The following is a 25,969-nucleotide window of genomic DNA, read 5'->3' as shown; positions in this document are numbered from 1 at the left end:
CCAGGCCATATGTTTAGAGCTTTTTTTTTGTCTGAATCCACAGGGTGGGGGGCAGGGATGTTGGGCAATTATTGTCTGTTGTAATTTCTGGTGGTTGATGGTGACTGTAAGGCAGAGAGGCAGGAAATAGTTTTATACCCTTCAGATGCACTTGTAACATCGGCATTAAATAGAACTCCTGTGCCAGAGATATTTTATAGTATGGAAGACTGGGTTTACGGTTTGGCGGGGTCAGACTTCTGTGGGCCAAAACACCCAGAAGCCTGGGGAATCTCTCCTCCGGACAGCTGAGTAGGCCCACACCAGTTCTTCCTCTACTCTTGGCTTCGGTGTTTCAAAAGGAAGCTTTTTCGAGGAGGGAGAAATTGACACCCATCGGAGATTGCATAACAGGTGAGTCAAAGTCCCCGAGGGTCACATAGTGTCTCTCAATGACACAGGGTCACAGTGGTGGGGGTTTCATCCCAGCACATACCATCTGTTGTGTCCTTTACTCCCTCGGATGAAGTCCCCTCAAAGCTGGCTGCCTCTGGAAAGCGGGCGCTCTACTGATGGCCTCGTCTTTTCAAAGCAAACCTGAGCAGCACCGTCTGTTGGCCTGCAGCCCTTTCCCACAGTTCCAGAAGGGTCTTTATGGAGTAGGACGTGGTCTCCCACTCTCTGCTGTCTACCCTGCCTCCGGGAGAGAGCCACTGTGACAAACACCATGACTGGGTGCCTCAAAGCTCATCCCAGCCCAAAAGTAACCCCATGAAGCTTACTCCACAAAGGAGGGAGAGCAAGAAATGTGGGTTTTCTTCAGACTCTTCAATTCTACTTCAAGCTTCCCCGGCCAGGCAGAAGTTCAATCTCAGTCATCACGGGGGCCCCCACGGCACACACAAAATGTGGTGCAAAGGTGCTGGGGTTCTTACCCAGGGCAAATTTTGGTGGGGTGGGGGACTGTTTGCAAGGTTTTGCTCCTCTGGGTCACTGATAAGCTAAGCATCATCCAAGACTTCGTGGCCTCTTCTAGTGACTTTGCTGATTGATTCTGTGTCAAATTAGGGGCATAAGATGGGGCGCCTGGGTGGCTGTCGGTTGAGTGTCCAACTTCAGCTCAGGTCATGATCTTGCTCATGGTTTTGAACCCTGCATCAGGCTCTGTGCTGCCAGCTCAGACCTGGAGCCTGCTTTGGATTCTGTATCTCCCTCTCTCTCTGCCCCTCCCCTGCTCATGCTCTGTCTCTCTCTCTAAAAAATAAATAAACATTAAAAAAAAATAGGGGCATAAAAACTTGTGCCAAGTATGACAAACGGGGGTCTACAGTCTCTGTTCCCTGGGGATCCATCAGCTCTAGTCCCTGTTGCTAATCCCTTCCTGAAAGTTCTGTCAAGGGTTGGAATGCGGGTCCCCACCACACTGTCCTTCACCCCTCTCCTTCCCACTTTAGGATAATCTCGTCTCTTTTCCTTTCTACTATCCTTTCTCTGCCCTTCAGGGATGCCTATTAGAACCACCTTACGGAATGTAGGTCAGAGGTAACTAAAGTGTGGCTGGAAAAAAGTTTTGGTTGGCTTGTATCGTGTTGTTATGGGTTTTTTTTTTTTGGGGGGGGGGGTTATGTCTTTAATTTTAATGAGAATATATTTATAGCATCTGAGGAGACCAAAGCGTGTGAAGCCCACCACATTGTGTATATCCAAGGGCTGCCATTTGTTGTTTTGGTTTTTAACTGAAATTAGTAACCAGCATTTAAAAATCAAATGCGTGCACATTAAAATCTATAATTCTAGCTTCTTAAGGAATTTTGGAAAATCTGGCTTTTGCTGCATGGCAATAACCAGCTGGGGAGAGAAGGGCTGTCCCTTTAGACAACCACAGTGCTCTGCTTCTGTCCTGGTGCAGCCCAGCATTCGTCACTAGTTAATAGCACCGCCTGACCTGAAGGAGTGTTGGACTTTGGAACTCTCTCTTCTGGTCTTTCACAAGAGCCAGGGAGACAAACATTTTTTTTTTGGGGGGGGGCAGATATCACCCTTAGAACCCTTAGAACATAAATATAGGCCAAGGTGAGGGGATATAAAAAAAAATATGGTCGTCTTTGTAGAACCAAAAAAGAAACAAATGACGAACTAAGACCAGAATAAATTATCCGTCCACGTGAACAATAAAAATGGCTACCACATTCAGAGATTTCATTATGGCCCAAGTTCTTCACGGAAACAATGCCAATTAATCCTCACAAATACACCCTGTCTCACGGAGGGGAAAACTGAGGCTCAGAAGAAAGTGACTTGGCCAAGTCACAAAGCTAATAACATGGTGGAAACTTGGAACACTGGTATGCATGGGTCTTCCCTCTGGGGCTCCCCTGCCTCTCTTATCATGGGTGTTAGTCGCCCTTCTTCAGGGGAGTAAGAACACCTGAATTCATCGCCAAGTTTAACGACATCAGAGGCTGAGTTGGAAGGGAAGTCATCTTGACACTGAGTACCAGTTAGTACCTCCACTCTCACTCCCTCTGCCAGAAGGAAACTATTTTCTAAGACGCTCTGGAGGGTCAGGGTCTGGCCCCATGCTCTTACAAATAGCACTTATTCAATAAGTGTGTTCACGTTGTTACTCCTGTTAGCTTGTCTGGAATTGCACTAAGCGCATGTGTGTGTGAGTGCGTGTGTGTAGGGTGACAAGGGGAAAAGACAAGGGAAAGGACTGAGGAAGGGGAACATAGTTCCTGATCCTTCCTGTCTTGGGCCAGAAATATTGCTGAAAAGGTAAAAACTATAGAGACATACTATAAGGAGAGTGTTTTTCCAAAATGTAAAATAGCTCCAGAAAAAGACCTAACATGAGTCTAAATACTTTGCTTTCTTGGGGTTTGTTTTTTTGATAGAAATTCATAGAAAGAGAAAGCTACCTAATATGATAAGCTTTTAGGTTGACAATTTGAATTTGCATGTTTATAATGAATCTCACATTGTCGACTAGACAACATTTTTATATCCTATTAGCATTTACCTAAGTAAATGTAAGCTGACATAGGGTTTATGCCAGAACTGAAGTTACCACTGTTGAATATCATATATGAAAAAATTAGATGATAGAATAACAGGTGAAGAGGCTATCGCTGCGGATTCGCATTATAATTTCATTTCTGGATGGGATATATGGGGAATTTTCTGTCCTTAGTTTTGTACAGTATGTAAAACGAGAACCAGCTACGTCAATGACTTCAGAAGCTCTGATGACATGATTTTGAGAGTAATCGTGTTGTTCAGGGAAGGGGGAAACTCCAGTTAAAGGGAACTATATGAAAATTGTACTATGTGAAAGTTTCTGAGTTCATTTTAATGATTTGTCAGATTTTTCTTTTCTGATTTGAGATTATTCTCTGGTATCCAGTGATGGCTTACAATGTAGCTTTTCAGACCTGCTGGATGGAGATCCTAAAACAAAAACAACAAGGCCATATTGATGGCAATTCCTAGTTCTCTACAGCTACTAACTTAAGGTCTGTTACTGCTCATATCAAAAGATGATAACCTTGGGGCGCCTGGGTGGCGCAGTCGGTTAAGCGTCCGACTTCAGCCAGGTCACGATCTCGCGGTCCGTGAGTTCGAGCCCCGCGTTGGGCTCTGGGCTGATGGCTCGGAGCCTGGAGCCTGTTTCCGATTCTGTGTCTCCCTCTCTCTCTGTCCCTCCCCCATTCATGCTCATACTCTGTCTCTCTCTGTCCCAAAAATAAATAAACGTTGAAAAAAAAAAAAGATGATAACCAAACGGCCTTTAATACATTTAGGTCCTGAACTAAGAAATTATGTATACTACTATTGTAGAGCTGAAACGGGGGCTCAGAGAGGAGAAGGGACTTGTCTAAGGTCACCTAGCAGGTAAGTCGTAGAAGTAGGTCCCAGATTCTGATTTCCAGGAGTATTCTCTCCTTTGGAGACACTGGTTTCATTGCTTTGGCTTCCTTTTGTCTAAGGCTTAAACTAAAGAGTGTTTTACACCATAATAAGCTTGTATTTTGCTTGCTGTTGTTGATCTGTTTGCTGATCTTTGAGTATTGTCGGTGTAGACATATTTATTAGACTGCTCCATAGAGGGTGTGTAAAATAATGACATTTGTATTGTATCCACAAAATTGAGACTGTGGCAAACTCCGCAGGATACATGACTGACTGATTTCATAAAGAGTTTCAAGGGGAAAAAAAAAAAAAATTGGGAGCGACCTATCCATTAAATGAGGCAAAAGACAGGTCAACCAAGTACATTGTGTTTTGGAACCTCTTTGGATCCTGATTTGAAGAAAACAACTGGAAAACAATTATTAGACAATCAGGGAAATTTCAACGGTGTATACTTGAAGGTTTTAGAGAATTATTTTTATTTATTTATTTTTTAGGTAAAATAATGCAATTAAGTAAGATTTTAAGAATCTTAAAAGATCTTTTAAGATTCTTAAAATCTTACTTAAAAAATCTTTCTCGGGGCGCCTGGGTGGCTCAGTGTTAAGCATCCGACTTCGGCTCAGGTCACGAGCTCACGGTCTGTGAGTTCGAGCCCCGCGTCGGGCTCTGGGCTGATGGCTCAGAGCCTGGAGCCTGCTTCTGATTCTGTGTCTCCCTCTCTCTTTGCCCCTCCCCCATTCATGCTCTGTCTCTCTCTGTCTCAAAAATAAATAAAAACGTTAAAAAAAATTAAAAAAAAATCTTTCTCTTTCACAGGTAGATATCGAAGAGATGACTTGATACGATATTAGGGGCTTCCTGCAAGTTAACAGAGCAGATGAAGATTGGTCTTTAAATGATAATTGTTGAAGCTGGGTTCTGGGTACTTGATGGTTTACTATATTATGGTATCTACTTGGGATTCTGTATGTACATCTTACACAAAACAATGCATTGTTCAGTGATGAACCCAAAGTAGATGATTTGGTTTTATATTGCATAACGCTTCATTTCAAGGAGCTCTGAAGGGAACGGAAAAGGGTCTTAGAAGTCGTCTAGCCCGATCTCCACATCCTTCTCCTTTCCTTTTGGGCACAAATGGGGGTGGGGTGGGGATTGGGTTTTCCTCCTTGTTCTCTCCCTCTACCCCGCCCGAGGTCCATTTTCAAGGTAGATAACCCCCAAAAGATTTCTCATCTTTCCTAAAATAAAGCCGAAGGTTGGGAGGAATGCCTTCTTTAATTGGGGTCTTGATTGTGCTAATTAGTTACTCGGTTGTCAGGGGGCCCGAAGAACCTATACTTTTAATTCCCCTACCCACGTGACAGTGTTTTTGTTTCTAAAGCACAGGAAATTCTCGGAGAGTTTACGTCACCTCCAGCAGTTACAGTAATTACCGTATTGACGCGACTTGTTTCCAAAACGTGAACACTCGCGGTGCGGCGCGAGTCCTACTTAGAGATTTTGTTCAGTCCAGACTTAAGTCTGAATTTCGTCTAGTAGATGATGTGAGATTCATTAGATCACTCTGTGATCTAATTTTTAAGCAGTAGTGACACCGGGGATCGGAACGGAGCTAGTTTTGTGTGTGCGTGTGCGTGTTTTCAGTGTCTATTGCTGGATTTCCCAGGTGTGTCTGGGGGGAAAAGCAGAGACTACACCACACTGACACTCCACGCAGGGGCACTGCAGGCGGCGTTTGCTGCAGTAGTGCGCCTGCGCAGTCGGTCCTCGCCAACTCGCCCGCCTTCCCCCATCCGGCTAGCAGGGGGCGCTGTGAGGTGATGGCCTAGTCTTTCCCAGGGCTCTGGAACGTAGCATAAAAGGGCAGGAGGCGAAGCGGGCTGAGGGGCGTTCTATCCTCGACTGCCCTGGTCTCTATCACCCTTTGTCCTCCAGCTTTCGCCCTCCCTGCACTGGGCCTGCGGGCCTGGTTGCTAGGCGGAAGCGGGGCGCGGCGGCTGCAGCTGCGGCTGCCCGGGCGTTTGAAAAGCGGCCCCACAGGCGGCAAAAGGTCCTCCGGTGGCGGGTTCGCTTCTCCCTGCAGACAGTCCGGGGGACCGAGCGGCCTTTGCCTTTCCGTGGAGTCGGGGCAGGGTCGGGCTGCCCCTGAGGGTCGGGCTGGCGGTCCGGGGCAGGGGAGCCGGGCGCGCTGCAGGCGGCGGCGGGCCCGGGCCGCGGAGCGGGGTCTCGGCGTCGGGGGCCGCGGGCGGGCGGTGGGAGCCCCGGAGGGAGCCCTCCTCCTGGTGGTCGCGGGGCTCCAGCATCTCACCCGGGTCCCTCTTCCCCCAAGCAGACCCCGCCTGTGGGCCGCTCACCGCGACCATGGTCTCCAAGTCCGACCAACTGCTCATCGTCGTATCCATCCTAGAAGGTGAGCGGCCAAGGGGCTTGCATTTGCACCTGCAGTCTCCTTACTTAACCGAGTGGCGTGCGACTGAGACTTTGTTAACCTTACGAACCCTGTCATCTTTCCTTTTGCAGTCCCGCAAGACTTGTTCAAAGTTGTACTTCCTGAGGCCTGTTAGGCGATTGATTTAGAAACCTCTCAAGGGAGCGTGAGAGCTATTAGGGATAGGTGATATTTAGCGCGAATAGCCGGAGCCCCAGAGAACGTAGGAAAAACGATTTCCATCAGAAGCAGCACGTCGATGACTTTTACTTGTGAGCTAAGGTGCCTGGAAAGCACGTTCTGTTCAGGGGCCTCCCGGTGATCCCATTTGTGAGAGCTTTGCTTTCGACTCGAATCCCTATTTCCTGCAGTCTGAAGTGTTACGGGGGCCGTTCCCTTTACTAAGTCTTGATAGGGGACTTAGGAGGAGTAGTTGTCAAGACGGTCTGTTATATACGTTCCTAGAAGTTTGGTGTGTTGAAGGAGTGACCTTTGTTTATTGCAGGCTCATGGAGTGTCAGGCACTGTGCTGGAAATGTAGGGGTAAAACAGCCCGGGTCCTAAAACCTATAGCCTGGAGAATGTGTATAGTTCATCAGGGTGTGGGAGAAGGAAAGACCAGCTCTGGGGAAAATTTCCCGGAGGAGGTGACATTTATTTGGGTCCTAAAGGATGAGTAGGAATGTGTCAGGGGAAAAGGGGAAGGGTGGGCTTTCCAGGCAAAGGGAAGAGGAAAGAACCCTTAAGGTGTGGAAAGGCCAGGCACATTCTGCCCTTGCTTAAATTCATTGTGGTTGGAGAGAAGCTGCAGGCAAGTGGAGGGAGTAGGAATTGCTAGGTAAGTTGAAGATGGGTTTTGAGGGGCGCCTGGGTGGCTTGGTCGGTTAAGCGTCCGACTTCGGCTCAGGTCATGATCTCTCGCTCCGTGAGTTGGAGCCCCGCGTCGGGCTCTGTGCTGACAGCTCAGAGCCTGGAGCCTGTTTCCGATTCTGTGTCTCCTTCTCTCTCTGCCCCTCCCCTGTTCATGCTGTCTCTCTGTGTCTCAAAAATAAATAAACGTTAAAAAAAAAAAAAGAAGAAGATGGGTTTTGAATAATCTGATCACAGCAGTCCTCTTGAGTTGGACCTGAGGAATGGCTTCCTTCCGCCCCCCTCCCCCACCATTGGAGATATTTTGTGGAGGCCTGGTACTATTTGGGGGGGGGGGGTGAGTGGTAAGAGGGAATGAGTGGTAATGGCTTTTGGCACAGAAAACTGACCAGAACCCCTAAATTGTTGGGGCAGCATTTTTAGCTGTTCTCTTACTGATTGTTTAAAGACAGAGGGCTGAAATCCCCTTGTAATTGGTCAACAAAAGCTTCTGGACTTGGTACTTGCTCCCTCCTATGAGGAAACCCAAATAAAAGGCACATTCTTTCCCTTCAGGGATGTAGGATTCTGTCTTCTTCAGAAGATCAAATTCACAGGCAGGACACAGTATGTTGGAGTACAGTATAATATTAAAAATATGGGATGTGGGCTGTAAACATCGGTTTTGGGGGTGGGTGGGGATGATGGCTTAAGGGCTTTGAGTAGTTAGGTAATGATGGGAAGAAGTCCCTGCTGGCCGTTAGATCAACCTAGGCAAGGGGTGCCTGGGCAGCTCAGTCCATTAACTGCCTGCCTCTTGCTTTCTGCTCAGCTCATGATCTCTCATTTCATGAGTTCAAACCACGTCTCGGGCTCTGCGCTGACAGTGCGGAGCCTGCTTGGAATTCTCTCTCCCTCTCCCTCTCCCTCTGCTTCTCTTCTCTCTCACAATAAATAAATAAGAAAAATGGAAAATAAAAAACAAACCCCAGGCCAATGATGGAGTAATTTTGGTGGATGGAATGATGAAGAGGTCCCGCAAGATGACCAGGGTCAAGGGAAGTGAACATTGAGGAGTATTCTGGTCAAATAAGCTTGTGTAGCTGGAGTGAGCAGGCCTTGGAGGGTTTTGAAAGCCAAGGAGTTTAATGTTCTAAAAAGTAGGGAGGCAGCCTATATTTCTAAGTAGGAGAGCATTATCTGCAAGTTTAGTATCGGTGTGCAGAGAAGAGAACCTCGATTCAGGGCTGTCGGTTAGGTGTTGCCCTAAACATACCTAAAACCGGACCATGGACCTCCGTGCAAACTGTCTCCTTTTGTGTTTGTGTTTGTGTTTGTGTTTCCATTCATCATAACCATGTTGTTGCCTCAAGTCCAGAACCTGGGACTCTTCATCTTCCTGGTTCCTTCTCCATCCCCTTCTTCCAGATGGTCACCAAGCTTTGTTGCTAAAATCATGCGAGGTGCTTCATGGAAACTTTTAAATGAGGAAGTTTCCACTGTGAGTGCCCCGCTTTGAGCCCCTCATGATGCGCTTGGTCTCTTGTAGTAATCTTTTCAGTGGTCTGTTTCATAAAAATTTTTCCCCCCTTTCCAGAGAATGTCTATTGTTCACATTACCATCTTGGGGTAATCTTTCTGAAATGCGAATTTAATTGTCTTAAAAATCCTACAGTTTCCTAAAGGGTAAGGTCTGTACTTTCTAGAACAGCATTCATGGCCCTTCACGGTATGCCTCTTGCCTGCCTTTTCAGCCTCTTCTCTCTTGCCGTCTGTCCCTACGTCCCCATCTCTTCAGTTATTTTGAGCTACGTGCAGTTTCTTGACTACACTTCTAGAAATGCCCACTATTCAAAAGAAAATGATGAGGTTTCTACCGTGAGCCAAATTTGGGCTATGTGCCGGAATCCGTGGATGAAAAAGACAAGGTTTCTGTCCTCAAGGTATTGTCTTTGGAATGAGGGAGGCGCCCCTTCGTTCCAGTACGTATCCTCTGTTCTCAGGCTAACTGGATGGTGTGGTTATGATGGTGTGACTGAGAATACAGGCTTTCTGACAGACATGAAATGCATTTGGGGAACCCCATGATCTTTTAGAGCAGCTCAAAATGATGTCCAGAGAGAGGCCCCTGTAAGAGCTAATTGGGAGACCCCTGCTAAGACACTTGTACTAAGACTCCCAAATGGGGAGTTTGAAACGAGAGCTTCAGGGTGAAAGTCAGAGGATTGCAATCAAGAATCTCTCTGACCCCCTTTACTTCCTACTGAGAAGAGTGTAGCAGGGTGAGTAGCAGCTGGGATGTATTTATTTAATATCGGTCAAAACGTGTTGAGACACGTGTCTCAACACCATGCCCTGCGCCAGACCTACAAACAGGTTGGCTGTGAGATTCTTCCCTAGTTTTTAGCTTCCTGTTGGCACTGTTTTCAGTTTGCTTCTTTCCACTAGACCCTCAATTCCTTGAGGCGATGTACTCTGTTTTACTCTTGTTTGTACCCCATCGTTTGACATAGAGAATACCTGACTCTGATAATGCCTTTAGTAAACGGTGAAAGAAGGGGGCAGGCAGTACCAGGGAAAAGTGATAGGTAGACAGAATATTTTTAAAATGATTGACAACAGGGGCGCCTGGGTGGCGCAGTCGGTTGAACGTCCGACTTCAGCCAGGTCACGATCTCGCGGTCCGTGAGTTCGAGCCCCGCGTCAGGCTCTGGGCTGATGGCTCAGAGCCTGGAGCCTGTTTCCGATTCTGTGTCTCCCTCTCTCTCTGCCCCTCCCCCGTTCATGCTCTGTCTCTCTCTGTCCCAAAAATAAAACCGTTGAAAAAAAAAAAAAATTAAAAAAAAAAAATGATTGACAACATTGTCCTTGAGATTTGAATGAATGAATACGTGTGTCTGTTTTTCTTGGGCTGATTTGCTGAACGTTCCTAACTGTGTTACCAGGAAAATTATGATGCATGTTGGTTGGCTTTTGCTTATTGGGTTATTTCCCAGCTCTCCAGAAGACTTGGCTGTTCCATTTTAACTTCTGATACAGTAATATCTAAAATTAGTGGAATCACATTTTTCTTCTAAACGTCACTGAGATCGTTGCTGCTCAAAGCGTGAATCAAGGACAATAGCATTGACATCATGTGGGGGTTTGTTAGAAGTGTGCCTCTCACAGGGCACCTGGGTGGCTGAGTCAGTTGGGCTTCTGACTTCAGCTCAGGTCCTGCTCTCATGGTCTGTGAGTTCGAGCCCCAAATCGGGCTCTGTGCTGACAGCTTGGAGTCTGGAGCCTGCTTCCGGTTCTGTGTCTTCCTCTCTGCCCCTCCCGCACTCACACTGTGTCTCTCAAAAATGAATAAATGTTTTAAAAAAAAGCCTCTCAGCCTCGACTAGTGAACCATAATCTACATTTTAACAGAGTCCCCAGGTGATTCATGTGCACGTTAATTTTTTGGAATCACTAATTTACAAATTGTAGCTTTCAGTTTGATTCTTTCTTATGAATCATGAATTTGTACGTGAGAGTACACATTAGTAGGTAGTTAGTGGACTATATAAGTCAACTTTTAAAAAGTGCTAAAAGATCATAGTTGATTTTTGTACAGTTCTGATTAACCTGTATAGTCTTTTTTTCCAGGTCGTCATTTCCCCAAGCGTCCAAAACATATGCTTATAGTAGAAGCAAAGTTTGACGGAGAACAGTTGGCTACTGACCCTGTGAACCACACCGACCAGCCAGAATTTGCTACCGAGTTAGCCTGGGAGATCGACAGGAAAGCACTCCATCAGCACAGGTGACTGTTGTTTTCCATTTGTTTTGCTCTAGTTTTTAGGCTGCTAGAGATGAATAAATCTCTATCTTTCTAGATTATAGTAACAATGATAATACTTGTTTAGTGGTTTTCTCATGTGCTAGGAAGTTTTCAAAGTACTTTGCAATAGTAATTCATTTGAACATCAAGACAATCCTATGAAGTGGGTGTTAGGATTTCCCCCAATTAGAGATGAAAAAACTGAGGCCTAAGAAGGTAAGTAACCTGTTACAAGGCAGTCAGCTGGATAATGGTAGAGCCCAGCCATTTGAGTTCTAGAGCCTAAGTTTTTAACCATTACACGTAGCTTTTTTTTTTTTTTTCCTGATGTCTGAGAGGATACTCTAGATGTGCTGTAATGATAGCTACCCAATATTAAACATGGGTTGGAATTCACTGTAATTTCTATTACTTCCTTTATCATAACTTTATCTGGCTTGCTAAGGATATGTAGAGATATGTGTATAGTAATTACGTAAGGGTCTCTAATAAATTTTATACTTAATTTTAGCCCTTTAAACACTTCATATCAGTACATAAAACAGGCTTAAAGCTACAGCCTCTTATTTATTTCATGAACTCAGATGACTCGAAACAGGTAAGAGTGTGGCTACTTCTGTTTTAAAAAGAATTGGAAAAACATATTTTTTTTCTGAAAAGCACAGAATCACTTCATTCATTGGTGTGTCTTAGGACTAAAGCAAATAAAATTACGAAGTTAAAAAGTCAATGTAAGGAGAAATTTATTTTCTTATGTGGCCAAATCGGTCCATGGATTTGTTAGGGGGATTTGCAAGGGCATTAAATTCTTAGTGTTCAGTGACTTCTGGAATATCTGCACAGAGTCCTGATAGGAGGTATTAGTGCCCGCAGTGTTCACAGTTGTGTTAATGCCAAGTGGTACCAATCTGCGTGTTGGAGGCTGAGAAAAGAACACAGATAAATTGCATGTATATAAATGACTGTATGCCAAGTGCAAGTTTTATAGTCATTCCATTAGGTAACAGTGATGTTCGAATCTCATGAGCTTATGTATGAGCCAGTATAGAGGTTTCAGACTCTCAAGAACCCCTGCTATACCAGCCAAGGTCATGCTTACAGAACATTGTTGTGTATTACAATGAATTATTACTTTCAATGGTCTGTGATTTTATGGTATTTAATTCTGAAGTTGATTTCATCATTTTAGTGACAAAAAGAGCTTTAAGCATATATGTGTATTGGTAGTTTTATGTGTGTCTGACAGTGTAAAGATAATTTAAAATCAATCTTGAAGATTCATGTTCAATTTTAATTTATTAACTTTTAAAGAGTTCTGTATGGTAGAGAAGCTTGAAAAGCACTGACCTACAGCATAGCTCCTCAGATGAGAGAGACCAAGATTTTTGATGTGGTTGTAGTATTACTTGGTGTAAAGATAAATAGGCATGATGAATAGTTCATGCCAGTTGAAGTTTTGCAGAAAATAGAGATTATCTGAAAGAATTATAGTTGTCTTGCTAGTAGCAGACAGCTTATCAAAACTAGCAGAACATCAGCTCAATATTAAGCAGAAGCTAGTTCGTCTATAACATACACTGTTACGTTACAGGCTGCAACGCACGCCTATCAAACTGCAGTGTTTTGCCTTGGATCCCGTATCTTCAGCCAAGGAAACTATAGGCTACATTGTGCTAGACTTGAGGACTGCTCAAGAAACAAAGCAGGTATTGTTCTTTTGATGTGTTGTTACCGATGACGTTAGGTGCGGATTTTTCGTAGATAACCCATTGATGGAAAGAACCGGTGGTACCGGACCTGAAAGGGCGAGGGTCTGAGCCGGTGTGGCGATTCTGAGGTTTCACTTTAGGAATTTGATTTAGAAAGTCCCAATATTTTGGTCATTTCTTTGACCTAGAACGACCTTTCTCAAAGAAAATTCTCTCTGAGCTCAGACGTTCGGCCGCATCGCTGTGACCTGGAGCTCAGCATGTTCGGCTGCCAAGCTTTGCTTTCAGAGGGAGTGCTTTTGCCGCGTGCCCTGCTCTGGTGAACGGCACCCCTCTTCCAGGTACGCAGGCCAGACGGCCTCCATTTCCGGCCTCCGTAGCCATCCTTTTCCAGTTGGTTTCAGGCCTGCGGCGACCCCTTCCTGATCCAGCTCCTCTTGTACATTTTCGCCGTTGCGATCCCAGCCTAAGGCACCGTCCTTTCTTAACCTTGGCTGTGCTAGTAGCCTTCTGATTCCTTCCCCTGCTTCCCATTCCTTCCGTGTGTGGCAGTCAGAACACGTGAGCTCAGTGAAATACACTTATGGGACATAAACAGCAGCCTTGCCAGGAGCACACACATAAGGAAGGAAAAATAATTCAGGGTCTCAATTCCTACGTCAGTGCCTTTTGTTACTGAAAATGTTTCTTTTCTCTTTTAAAATATCTACCAATCTTTTTTTTTTCCTTCAAGTTTATATATTTATATTGAGAGAGAGAGTGAGGGAGAGAGAGAATCCCAGCAGTCTCCGTGCTCATCACCAGACCTGAAATCAACAGACGCCTAACCAGCTGAGTCACCCACGCACGCCTTTTCTCACCTTTTTTTATGTTACTGACTTTGGAAATACCTTGAATGGTTCATAATAACTTTGTTTTGTCACTTAAACAAAAACAAACAAATAAACTTACTTTTGAAGTCTTTGATTCTTGATTTGAATCCTAAATTAGGATTCTCTGAAGAAAAATTGATCTCTTAGCAACATGTTCACTGCTCATAGCCACGGTATTTACAATGGAGCCAGTTAGCTTAGCCCACATTTGGAATCCTTCAAAAGAAATGGGAATTTAAAAAGTTCTCTAAAAGGGAATCTGTTTCTCCTCCCTCCTTGGGTACTCCTCACCTCTCTGTCCCTAGGTTCTGAAGAGGTTTTCTTTCTGAAGTCTTAGCCCCTCAACCAGGAGCCACGATCATGCCCCTGATGTATCTCTTCCCTAGCTGTGCTACAACCTGCACAGGATCCTTTTGCGGTTGCTTTGGTTACACAGAAGGTAATCCTTTTAGGAGGAGGATAGCTGTAAATGCATGTGGCATTCCTTTCTGCCCCTGTCCCACCTGCCCTGTCTGGTCCTGTAGGACGCTTTTGTCATTACATTTGCTTCTTATCATTAACAGAGTTCAGGGGAAATGTTTCAGAATTAAGACTTTTTTTTTTTTTTTTTCAACGTTTATTTATTTTTGGGACAGAGAGAGACAGAGCATGAACGGGGGAGGGGCAGAGAGAGGGAGACACAGAATCGGAAACAGGCTCCAGGCTCCCAGCCATCAGCCCAGAGCCTGACGAGGGGCTCAAACTCAAGGACCGCGAGATCGTGACCTGGCTGAAGTCGGACGCTTAACCGACTGCGCCACCCAGGCCCCCCAGAATTAAGACTTTTAAGAAAGGCAGATGTTGTCTTAATCACTCCTGTTTATTAATAGAACTATCTGAAGTTGGTGCGTAGAATATTTGAAGTTCAGAATAAATTGATTATCTGTAAATGAAAAGAAACACCAAAAAATAAGCTTTGTTTTTCCAAGTTCTAAAACAGAAAAACATAGCATAAATTCCCTGAGTAGCTAAAACTCTTTTTCAGGCTTATTCTTAAAATTGTAATATATCCATCATAAAAAAAATACACAACAGATTATGAGTTTTTCTTTTAAAAACCTTGGGTGTGGATTTAAAAAAAACAAAAAAAAACCCCAAAAATGATGGCTTAGGCTTATTTTACTTACCAGAAGTTTTTGGTTTTGATCTTCTTAAAGACCAGTTTCTTTAAAAAAAATTTTTTTTAACATTTATTTATTATTGAGAGACAGACACAGAGTGTGAGCAGGGGAGGGGTAGAGAGAGGGGGAGACATAGAATCTGAAGCAGGCTCCAGGCTTTGAGCTGTCAGCGCAGAGCCTGACGCAGGGCTCGAACTCACAAACTGCGAGATCATGACCTGAGCCGAAGTCGGTCGCTTAACCAACTGAGCCACCCAGGCACCCCTATAAAGATCAGTTTCTATGTCTTTATATAATAGTGGTTAGAGTAAGAACGCTGTTTCTATGAATTGAAATGGTGTCCCTGCATTAATGCAACATGCAGTTCTGGGCCATGAGATTGTGCAGGCTGGTTTGAGTATTAGAATTTCTCAAATTGCTGTGGCCAGGATATTGAGGTAATTTATACTTCATCCTGTGAGAAAGCCTTTATATTTCAGCGAAGTATGTGGTTCATAACCCAGAGCTCTACCTTGGGTCTTTCCTTCAGTATTTTGTTAGTGTCTTTTTGTTAACAATAGCTCCCTGCACATTTGGTATATGTAGGACAAAGCAGAAATGTGGCAGGCAGCAAAGGTATATACCAGAAAAAGTGACAAATTAGGGGTTAGGGAAAGGGAAAATTGGTAGTCTAAACTTTTTATTTTCATTTTATGTTTTTAATATTTATTTCTGAGAGAGAGAGAGAGAGAGACAGAGTGCACGTGGGGGAGAGGCAGAGAGAGAGGGAGACACAGAATCCGAAGCAGGCTCCAGGCTCTGAGCTGTCAGCACAGAGCCCGACATGGGACACAAACTCATGAATGGTGAGATCATGACCTGAGCCGAAGTCAGACGCTTAACCAACTGAGCCACCTAGGTCCCCCTAAACTTCTTATTTTTTTTTTAAGAGGAAATACAGTTAGCTTCCTAAGCAGGATTAGATTCTTTTGAGGAAAATGTGAAAAATACTTTAAAAGAGGATAAAGTGCTAAGGAACTACAGGAAATATATTTGGAAGCTTATAGGACATTTCCCACTATTGTTTGTTTCCTATCAATTATTAACGTGTTTTTGTTTTGTTGTTACTTACTCTCCAGGCGCCAAAATGGTACCAGCTGTTGAGTAATAAATACACCAAGTTCAAGTCGGAGATACAGATAAGCATTGGTTTGGAAACAGACACCAAGGCACCAGTGGATAGTTTTAAAGCAAAAGGAGCCCCACCTCGAGATGGAAAAGGTTTGTGCGTCATTTCTAAGGACGTCATCTGAAAAGTTGCTTCTGGGGACTAGAGCTTCAGGAGCGGTGGGTGGTGTGATAGGAAAATACACGCAGAAGTGTAAACACATTTTACTCTGGTGCCTCCGACAGATGTTGTCGTATTGTTAAATGTGCAGCACTGCTCTAACTCTTCCTAGAGAAGAGCTAGAAATAGACAAGATTTTCCTTTCTTTATTTGGTATATGACAAAGCACAATTGTGTATTCTTTTTTAAAAAAATTTTTTTTTTCAACGTTTATTTATTTTTGGGACAGAGAGAGACAGAGCATGAACGGGGGAGGGGCAGAGAGAGAGGGAGACACAGAATCGGAAACAGGCTCCAGGCTCTGAGCCATCAGCCCAGAGCCTGACGCGGGGCTCGAACTCACGGACCGCGAGATCGTGACCTGGCTGAAGTCGGACGCTTAACCGACTGCGCCACCCAGGCGCCCCTTTTTTTTTTAAAAAATTTTTTTTTTTCAACGTTTATTTATTTTTGGGACAGAGAGAGACAGAGCATGAACGGGGGAGGGGCAGAGAGAGAGGGAGACACAGAATCGGAAACAGGCTCCACAATTGTGTATTCTTAAGGATGGCTATTTAGGAAAATTTTCTTCCTAGGATGAGCACAAGAAAGCCAAATAGTTACGCTGTTCTCTCTTCGCTCACTTGTTAACCACACCTTCATATTTTTCTTTCCTTGTTTTTTCTTTTTTTCTTTTTCTTTTTTTTTTTGTTATTAATAAACTTTATTTTAGAGCGGTTTTAGGTTCCCAGCAAAATTGAGTGTCAGATGCAGAGTGTTGCTGTGGACCTCGGTCTCCTCAGCCACACAGCCGCCCCACTGTCCACCTCCCCGGCCAGAGGGGCCACATGTTAAAATTGATGAGCCTACATGAGCCAATCACTTATCACCCGGAGTCCACAGTTGACATTAGCATTTATTTTTGGCGTTTTATGTTCTGTAAGTTTTGACAAACGAGTAATCACCTACATCTATGACTGTAGTTTCCCACAGAACGGTGTCATTGCCCTGAAACCCCTCTGTGCCGTTTCTCCCTCCTTTCTGCCTAACTCTGACAAACACTTGTTTTTTTTTTTTTCACTGAAGTATGGTTGACGTAAAATGTCCTGATGGTTTCAAGCGTACAACATAGTGATTTGACCAGTCTGTTCGTGATGCTGCGCTCAGCACAAGTGTAGAGACCCCGTGTCACCGTACGGCTGTCATAATAACATCGCTGTGTTCCTGTGATGTGACTTGCATCCTCGTGACTTACTCCTTCCGTAACCGGAAGCCTGTACCTCCCATTCCCCTTCATTCGTTGTGGCCACCGCCCCCCTTCCCTCTGGCAGCCACCAGTTTGTTCCTTGTGTATTTATAGGTCTGATTCTGCTGGGAGTAGACTTTGCATCATTTGCAGGCAAAGACCATATCATGTCTTTATTCCCAGTTGGCATGCCTTTGTTTCCTTTGCTTATCTTCCTGCGTTTGTCAGGACGTGTAGTCTGGCACCACAAAGCTGTGATGAAAGGGGATCTCCTTGCCTTGTTTCTGGAGGATTTTTATGGATGTTCTTTATCAAGTCGAGGAAGTTACTCTCTAGTTGTCTGCTGAGGGTGTTTCATCATTACCGAGTGTGGGATTTTGTCAGATGCTTTTTCTGCATATTTGATACCATCATGTGGTTGTTCTTCTTTAGTTTGTGATGTGATGGATTATATTAGCAGATTTTTGAATGTTGAACTAGTCTCGCGTACCTGAAAAAAATCGCATTTGGTTGTGGTGTATGGTTCTTTTTATACGTTGTTGGATTCACGTGGCCAATAGGTTGTTGAGAATCTGTGCATGTATGTTAATGAGAGCTAGTGGTCTCTTGTGTTCTTGTTGGGTAATGTCTGGGTCTGGTTTTGACATCAGGGTTTTAAATGCTGGCATCATAGAATGAGTTAGGGGTTATTTCTTCTGCTTCCGTTGTCTGAAAAAGATGGTGGAGAATTGGTCTTTCTTCCTTGAATGTTGGGTAGGATTCACCAGTGAAGTCATCAGGGTCTGGTACTTTCTGTTGTGTAAAGTTGTTATTGATTCAATTTCACGAAATGATATAGGCCTGTCTGGATTGTGTGTTTCTTCCTGTGTGACTTTTGGCAGACTGTGTCTTTCAAGGGAGTTGGCCCATTTCTTACAGGCGATCCAATCTGTGGATAAAAAGTCGTTCGTGTAACATTCCTTCAGTATCCTTTTAATGTCTATGGACTGTACAGTGATTCTTTTTTTATTTTGGATATTAGGAATTTGTATTTTCTTTTTCTCTTAGTAACTTGGCTAAATGCTTACTGATTTTATTGATGTTTTCAGAGAGCCAGCTTTCGGTTTTTATTAGGTCTCTTTCTCTGCTGACTGCATTTGATCTGCAGAAATGTGCTGCTCTTATTTTACTTTCCTGAAAGAGAAGCTTAGATTGTTTTGTTTTTTTGTTTTGCTTTTTAGTGTGCCTTGTACTGTTTTGTTGAAAAGTGGACGTGATACCCTGGGTAAGAAGAAAACAGGTCTTAGGTAATTTAGAGGTGAAGGAGAGGGAGGGGTTTTGTAGTCCTGTGATGAAGTCTCAGTCTTTGGTGAGCCTGCCCCCCCAGTACTGTTGGGGTTCATCTGGTATTAGATTTAGGTTCTAGGTCTTTGGCAGGAGGATCAGAGAAGTGATGCTTTTGTTCTTTTTCACTGCATCCTATCAGCACACAACTTCGATTTGTTCCATTACTGGTGATGTCCACTTTGGTTATGATTCAGGTAGCGTATGCCTGTTACTTTTTCTTTCCTTCACTTATAATTAATATTTTGTGGGACATTATCAAGTGTGGACTTAGAGTTCTTTTTGCTTAATGGGTTACAATATTTATCATTATTTGTCCCTGATTTGTGCAGCGAGAGCCCCTTCAAACTTCTGTTTCCGTTAGCTTGTCTCCATAATTCTTACCGCTTTGGTAAAATTTATTCCTAGGTATCTTCTGGTTTTTGATGCAGTTGTAAATGGGATCGATTCCTTGACTTCTCTTTCTGCTCCTTCACTATTGGTGTATAAAAACAGATTTCTGTGCATTGATTTTAGATCCTGCGACTTAGCTGAACCGGTGTATCACTTCTAGCAATTTTTTGGTGGAGTCCTATGGGTTTTCTATATAGAGTATCATGTCGTCTGCAAATTGTGAAAGTTTGACTTCTTCCTTGCCGATTTGGATGCCTTTTATTTATTTACTGATTTTGAGAGAGAGTGAGTTGGGGTGTGGAATCCCAAGCAGGCTCCACACTGACAGTGTGGGGTTCAAATCTGTGAACTATGAGATCGTGACCTGAGTGAAATCAAGAATTGGACACTTAACTGACTGCGCCACCCAGGCACCCCTGGAGACCTTTTAATTCTTTTTGTTGCCTGATTGCTGGGGGTAAGACTTGGACTACTATGTTAAGAGAGTGGACATCCTGGTCTTGTTCCTGACCATAGAGGAAAAGCTCTGTTTTTCCTCAATGAGGGTGATGTTCGCTGTGGGTTTTTCATAGATGGTCTTTATTAAGTTGAGGTATGTTCCCTCTGTCCCTACTTTGTTGAGGGTTTTTATCAAGAATAGATCTGTATTTTGTCAAGTGCTTTTTCTGCATCTATTGAGAGGATCATATGGTCCTTATCTTTTCCTTTGTTAATGTGGTGCATCACATTGATTGACTTGCAAATATTTAGCCACCCTTGCCGCCCGTATTCCACTTAATACGGGTGAATAATTCTTTTAATGTACTGGTTGGATTTGATTTGCTAGTATCTTGAGAATTTTTGCATCTATGTTCATGAGGGATATTGGCCTGTAATTCTCCTTTTTAGTGGGGTCTTTGTCTGGTTTTGGAATCAAGGTAAGTTTAGCAGCTTTCCTTCCATTTGCATTTTTTCAGAGCAGTTTGAGAAGAATAGCTATTAACTCTTCTTTAAATGGCTGGGAGAATTCCCCTGGGAAGCCATCTGGCCCTGTACTTGAGTTCTTTAGGAGATTTTTGATTGCTGATTCAGTTTCTTTGCGTGTTATTGGTCTGTTTAAGTTATCTGTTTCTTCCTGTTTAACTGTTGGTGGTTTGTGTGTTTCTAGGGATTTATCCATTTCTTCCGGGTTGCCCAACTTGTTAGCATATAATTTTTCATAATATTCTCTTATAGTTGGTATTTCTGCGGTGTTGGTTGTGATCTCTTTCATTTGTGATTTTATTTATTTGGGTCCTATCTCTTTTCTTTTTGATAAGTCTGTCTAGGAGCTTATCATTTTTATTAATTCTTTCAGAGAACCAGCTCCTCGTTTCATTGATCTGTTCTATGGTTTCTATATCATTTACTTCTGCTCTAATCTGTATTATTTCCATTCTTCTGCTAGCTTTAGGCTTTATTTGCTGGTCCTTTTTCTAGCTCCTTTAGGTGTAAGGTTAGGCTGTGTAGTTGAGACCTTTCTTGCCTTTTAAGTAGGCTTGTACTGCAATATGTTTCCCTCTTAGGACCACTTTTGGCGCATCTCAAAAGTTTTGGGTTGTTGTGTTTTCATTTTCTTCTATGTATTAATTTCTTCTGTAATTTCCTGGTTAACCCATTCATTCTTTAGTAGGATGTCCTTTAATCCTCATGTATTTGTGGTCTGTCTAAATTTTTTCTTGTGGCTGACTTCGTTTCATAGTGTTGGGGTATAAAAATAAGCATGGTATGACCTCAGTCTTTTTATACTTCTGGAGGCCTGATTTGTGACCCAGTACGTGATCTATTCTGGAGAATGTTCCATGTGCACTCGACAGGAATGTGTATCCTGCTACTTTAGGATAAAATGTTCTGAATATATCTTAAGTCTGTCCAGTCCAGTGTGTCATTCAAACCCATTGTTTTCTTGTTGATTTTTCTCCTTAGATGATCCGCCCATTGCTGTAAGTGGGTGTTAGACATAAATATTTACAATTGTTAGGTCTTCTTGGGATAGCCCCCTTAATTATGATATAATGCCCTTCATCTCTTATTACAGTCTTTGGTTTAAAATCTAGTTGGTCTGATAGAAGTATGGCTACTCCGGGCTTTCTTTTGACATCCATTAGCGTGAGAAATGGTTCTCCATCCCCTCAATTTCAATCTGCAGGTGTCTTCAGGTCTAAAATGAGTCTACAGGCAGCATATAGATGAATCTTGGTTTTTTGTTTGTTTGTTTGTTTATGCATTCTGATACTCTCTATCTTTTGATTGGAGCATTTAGTCCATATACATTCAGAGTGATTATTGACAGATAGCCTGTGTCCGTAATTCTTTGAGCTTTTTCTTGGTTTCTGGCATAAGAAGATGATCCAGGCTTATCTTGTTCTTTACCTATCTTAGCCCTGGGTTCAGCTGTTTCTTTAAGGAGCCTGCTTCCTTTTAGTAAAGAAAGATGTTGAAGAGTCAAGTTCCAAGTGCAAGATATGCCAGTTGCTATTGGGGTGTTCCAGTGGAAGAAGGGAATCGGTGCATGTGTGTATACATACACACACATATATACGTAAACGTGTATATGTATATGCATTTGTATATGTATATATGTGTGTGTACATGTATGTATATATATACACCCCAGTAACACACACATATACACCTTTCTGGCTCTGTTTATTTACACATTTAGTGAACAGCATACATTCACATTGACACCTTCATTCCATCCAGTCTTCTATAAGAGTTTTCTTAGTTGTTCTTCCTTTCCATACCTGTAACTCCCTGACAATGGGAGACCTGTCATAGTTATTCTGCTGACTTCTAAGCTCTGCTGACCTTAATATCTCACGGCTATCATTATTAAAGTGATTGTCAGATACTGTACTAAATGCATTACTTTGATTTAATCTTCTAAACGACATAAAAGCTTTGCAGAAATAAAAATGGAAGCTAAAAGAGATCATATAGTTACAACATACAACTAGCAAATGGCAGAACTAGGATTGGAACCTTGGTCTGTGTTACTCAAGTGTCTCTGCTCTAAACCATGATGCTATTTTTATTTATTTATTTTTGAGAGAGAGAGAGAGAGAGAGAGAGAGAGAGTGTGTGTGTGTGTGTGTGTGTGTGTGTGTGTGTGTGTGTACACACACCTGCTCAAGTGAGGAAGAGCCAGAGAGAGAGGGAGACGGAGAATCCTAAGGTGTCTCTCCATGCTGTCAGCACAGAGCCCGCTGCGGGGCTCAAACTCATGAACCACGAGATCATGACCTGAGCTGAAATCAAGAGTCATACCCTCAATTCCCTGAGCCACTCACGTGCCCCTCTTATATTTTTTTAAAGTTTTATTTATGTATGTATGTATTTATTTATTTTGAGAGAGAGAGAGAGATAAGGCGAGAAGAGAAGAGAGTGTGAGTGGAAGAGGGGCAGAGGCATGGGTAGAGAGAGAGAATCTCAAGCAGGCTCCAGGGCAGAGCCCATGGCAAGGTTTGATTTCACAACTGCAAGATCATGACCTGAGCTGAAAGGAAGAGTCAGACACTCAGGATTAACCCTGCATATTACCCCTCCCTCCATCCCCCATCAGAGTGAGAGCTGTCTTTTAGCTAAAGAGTTTTGTTAGAGACTCATTTTCAAGCCAGAGGTACAATTTGCACCTCAGCCTGGAAAATTGGAATCCGGAGAGGATTACTTACTGATAGGGTATGTATACATATGAGGTGTGAATTCTGCCACTTCTCTTCTCCTAATTGGAGTTTCCTCTTAGGAAACTATCTCACTGTTTAGCGTGGCATCCAGTAAGCCTCTGCTTAGCCCTCCAGCCCCGTGACATGTGCCTTCCATGTCGGTCATCACCTTGTGATCAGCGCCACGCCTACCTCACTTCTCCAACCACAGGCTTTCTCTTCCTTCCCAGTCTCTGCAGTGCGGTTCCTTCTGCCTAGAACACTCTTTTCTACTCCCTTATCCTGTATATGTTCACCTTTCTCTTCTTAGCCACATGGAGTTTATTTTTCAGTTCCCAGTTGAAATTCACTGCCTTCAGGAAACCTATAATGTCTTTTCTTTGTGGTTTATTTATTTTAAAAATATTACCGTATTCCAAAATAAGGCTTTTATGTGCAGAAAGAAAATGGTGCTTAAGTAAGGTTTTTTTTTTTTGAGGGTGTCAAAAACAAGAAAATCCAAGGAAACCTTATTGAGATACTATATCCATGAAAACTGCAAGCAAGATACAAAGCGTACCCAGCTTTCAAAACCTTCACAGTAGTTTATGGCACACTGTGACATAGTTTAATTGTGTTTTTTCCCCGTAAAGTACCTGCCAGCTTGTCTGGCCTCAACCCCAAGGACATTGTGGCAGTGCTGAATGAGGAGGGAGGCTACCATCAGATTGGACCAGCCGAGCATTGCACAGACTCCTTCATTATGTCAGTGACCATAGCATTTGCCACCCAACTGGAGCAGGTAAGACTTACCTTCTGATTAGTGATTCACAAAGAGCGGAAAACATTGACTTTTTAAAAACTTGCCTTTTGGGTATTAAAAAGATGTGCACGTGGACTGTTTTTTTTTACTTTAAAAAAATGTAGAAACATGTTTCCATTCATACCAGAAAATACTTCTGCTTTAAGAATAAATTGGTATGATGTTAGTAGTAAGAGAATGAATTAAATCTCTGGACATTTAGAAGAAAACCCATCAGTAAACACTGTTTCCCGTTGTACCATGTGGCATTGTAAAGACTGGTCTGAAAGGATTTTTCTTTCTAAGTATTGAAATATTTATTTTTTGGAGAAATGTTTAATGTTGGGAACACTTGGTCCCAGTCATACTTTACTGGGTATCATGTCTGGAATTAGATTTTACCTTATTTACAAACTGACAAATTAGCCAGTTAGAATTTCTTGGACGTTGCCGGATGACAGGAGGTTCCTGGGTCAGAGACAAAGGACTGTATTACTCTCAGCACAGCAGACATCAGCATCTGCATGTTGCCTGCAGTCTTTGTTACCCTAGGTCCCAAGGGGTGACATCGAGGGGCCCAGGTTGCTGCTGTACAGAGTGGGTTTCCATCACAGCTGAGGAACAGAACACTTTGATTGTAAGTCGCCTGGTCTCCCCAGGAAGACACTTGACCTAATCCTTCTAGGTTACCAGCTGTATAAGCAACACAGGGAAGTGGCCTGTGTGAGGGTGGTCAGTGCCCCAGCAGGAAGTGCAGGGACTCAAGACCCACGTCAGCATTGCCTCTTCTCCAAAATGGCTTAGCACAACATGAGCTGCTACCTCATTTTCCTTCTCAGGATCTAGCCCAGTTTTCTTGACGTTATCTTGGTTGATAGCAGCTGAAGTAAATTAATCTTTTCAAAAATAGAGAATATGGCTCATGACTTAAATTTTTACCATACTAATAGCTTTCTTAGAAGTACAAAGTTCCCACATAGTCTGCATTTACAAGTGAAATATGAGTTAGTGACCACAGATTTATATGACTTGTGAGACTGTCAGGTAAAGATTTTTCTCAGGGAGTATGTATAATTTTGTCGCACTAAATTCGTGTTTTTGCCTTTCTGTATCACTTTCTCTATTTTTCTTCTCTTCATAAAGCCCTGCCTATGGATTGCTCCAAATATGCCATTCTGGTTAGAGGGAAGGTTAGTTACTCAGTTTAGTTTTTAAAAAAAAAAACTCAAAACCAGAATAATTGCCTGTTGGCTCTCGCTGCTAAAAATTAAGCCAAAATGGGTTCCTCAGAAACAGTAAACAGAATTACCATGGAGCCCAGCAGTTCCACTGCTAGGTGTGTATCAAAAGAATTGAGAACAGGTGTTCAAACAAAAACGTGTACAGGAATGTTCATAGCAGTATTCACAGTATCTAAAAGGTGGTAACAACCCACATGTCCATCAGTGGATGAGTGGATAAACCAAGTGTTTGTGTGTATAATGGGATATTACTCAACTCTAAAGGGATGGGGTACTGACATGTGCTGCATCATGGATGAACCTCGAAAACCTGCCGAGTGAAAGAAGCCAGACATGCAAGGTCACATAATGTGTGATGGCATTTATGTGAAATATCTAGAATAGGTGAATCCATAGAGCTAGAAAGCACATTGGTGGTTTCCTGAGGCTGCAGGAAGGGGGAAATGGGGAGTGAGTGCGTAACAGTTATGGTATTTGTCTTGGGGATGGTGACAGCCTCACAGAGCTAGGTGTGGCGACCCTAAATGTGGGCACATGAACGACATTGTGAATGTACTCTGTTACTGAGGTGTGCATGTTCTCGTGGTTACAGTGTTAGATTTTCTGTTGTGTATTTTACAATAATTAAAAAACACAAAAAATTAAGTCCAGTAGTGTATTCATCTTTTGATACTGTTGAATATTTATTGTTTGCTTTTTTCATTTTTTAAAAACAAGCCTTTTTTTTTTTTTTTTTTTTTTTTGGTACCTTTGTTAATTTTTGTTGAGAGAGTGCATGAGCAGGGCAGGGGCAGAGAGGGGAGAGAGAATCCCAAGTGGCTCTGTGCTGTCAGTGCAGAGCCTGATGTGAGGCTCAATCCCATAAGCCATGAGATCATGACCTGAGAAGAAATCAAGAATTGGATTGAGCCACCCCAAGTGCCCCAAGCCAAGCATTTTATGAATTAGCCATTTAGTTTTTTCTCTTCGAGGCAGTGAAAGGTGGTGTGAGAAAGCATTTGGCAACAAACAAACCAACGACAAATACCTTTTCAGATGCACATCAGTGACTTAGAACCCACTGCTATCAAGTGGTAGAATGGAGGAGTTAGTTTGGGGCAGCGACCAGGCGGTGATAATCGTGCATTCCTCCTTTTCTTAGATACTGAAAGTTGAGGGTTAAAAAAACAAACAAGGATGATAAAGGATTTTTAAAAGAATCTTTTCTTAGTGGAATTACTTAAAATGAAGTACGCTATGAAATATCTAAGGACCATCTTTACTTCTTAAAATTTTT

The 25,969-nt window shown here is 43.0% G+C and overlaps 1 protein-coding gene across 3 annotated transcripts in view; it reads left to right on the top strand.

Moving 5' to 3' along the window:
* The first annotated feature begins 5,838 nt into the window (after nt 1-5,838).
* Nucleotides 5,839-25,969, top strand: part of CEP120 (centrosomal protein 120) — a 74,399-nt gene continuing 54,268 nt past the window's right edge. Inside the window, exons 1-6 of one of the 3 annotated variants that reach the window (XM_047852296.1) lie at nt 5,839-5,947; nt 6,230-6,307; nt 10,805-10,961; nt 12,571-12,685; nt 15,839-15,980; nt 23,304-23,452. In XM_047852296.1, coding sequence (XP_047708252.1) covers nt 6,259-6,307; nt 10,805-10,961; nt 12,571-12,685; nt 15,839-15,980; nt 23,304-23,452 — 612 coding nt within the window. In that variant the 5' untranslated portion in view covers nt 5,839-5,947; nt 6,230-6,258. Of the gene's footprint in view, nt 6,031-6,229; nt 6,308-10,804; nt 10,962-12,570; nt 12,686-15,838; nt 15,981-23,303; nt 23,453-25,969 lie in introns of all 3 variants that reach the window. The other 2 variants (XM_047852315.1, XM_047852305.1) reach the window with 2 other exon arrangements.

The sequence above is a fragment of the Prionailurus viverrinus genome, chromosome A1 (genome assembly GCF_022837055.1).
Source record: "Prionailurus viverrinus isolate Anna chromosome A1, UM_Priviv_1.0, whole genome shotgun sequence".
NCBI lineage: Eukaryota > Metazoa > Chordata > Mammalia > Carnivora > Felidae > Prionailurus > Prionailurus viverrinus.
The sequence above is the reverse complement of the archived record's forward strand: the minus strand, read 5'-3'. Positions and strand labels throughout refer to the sequence as shown.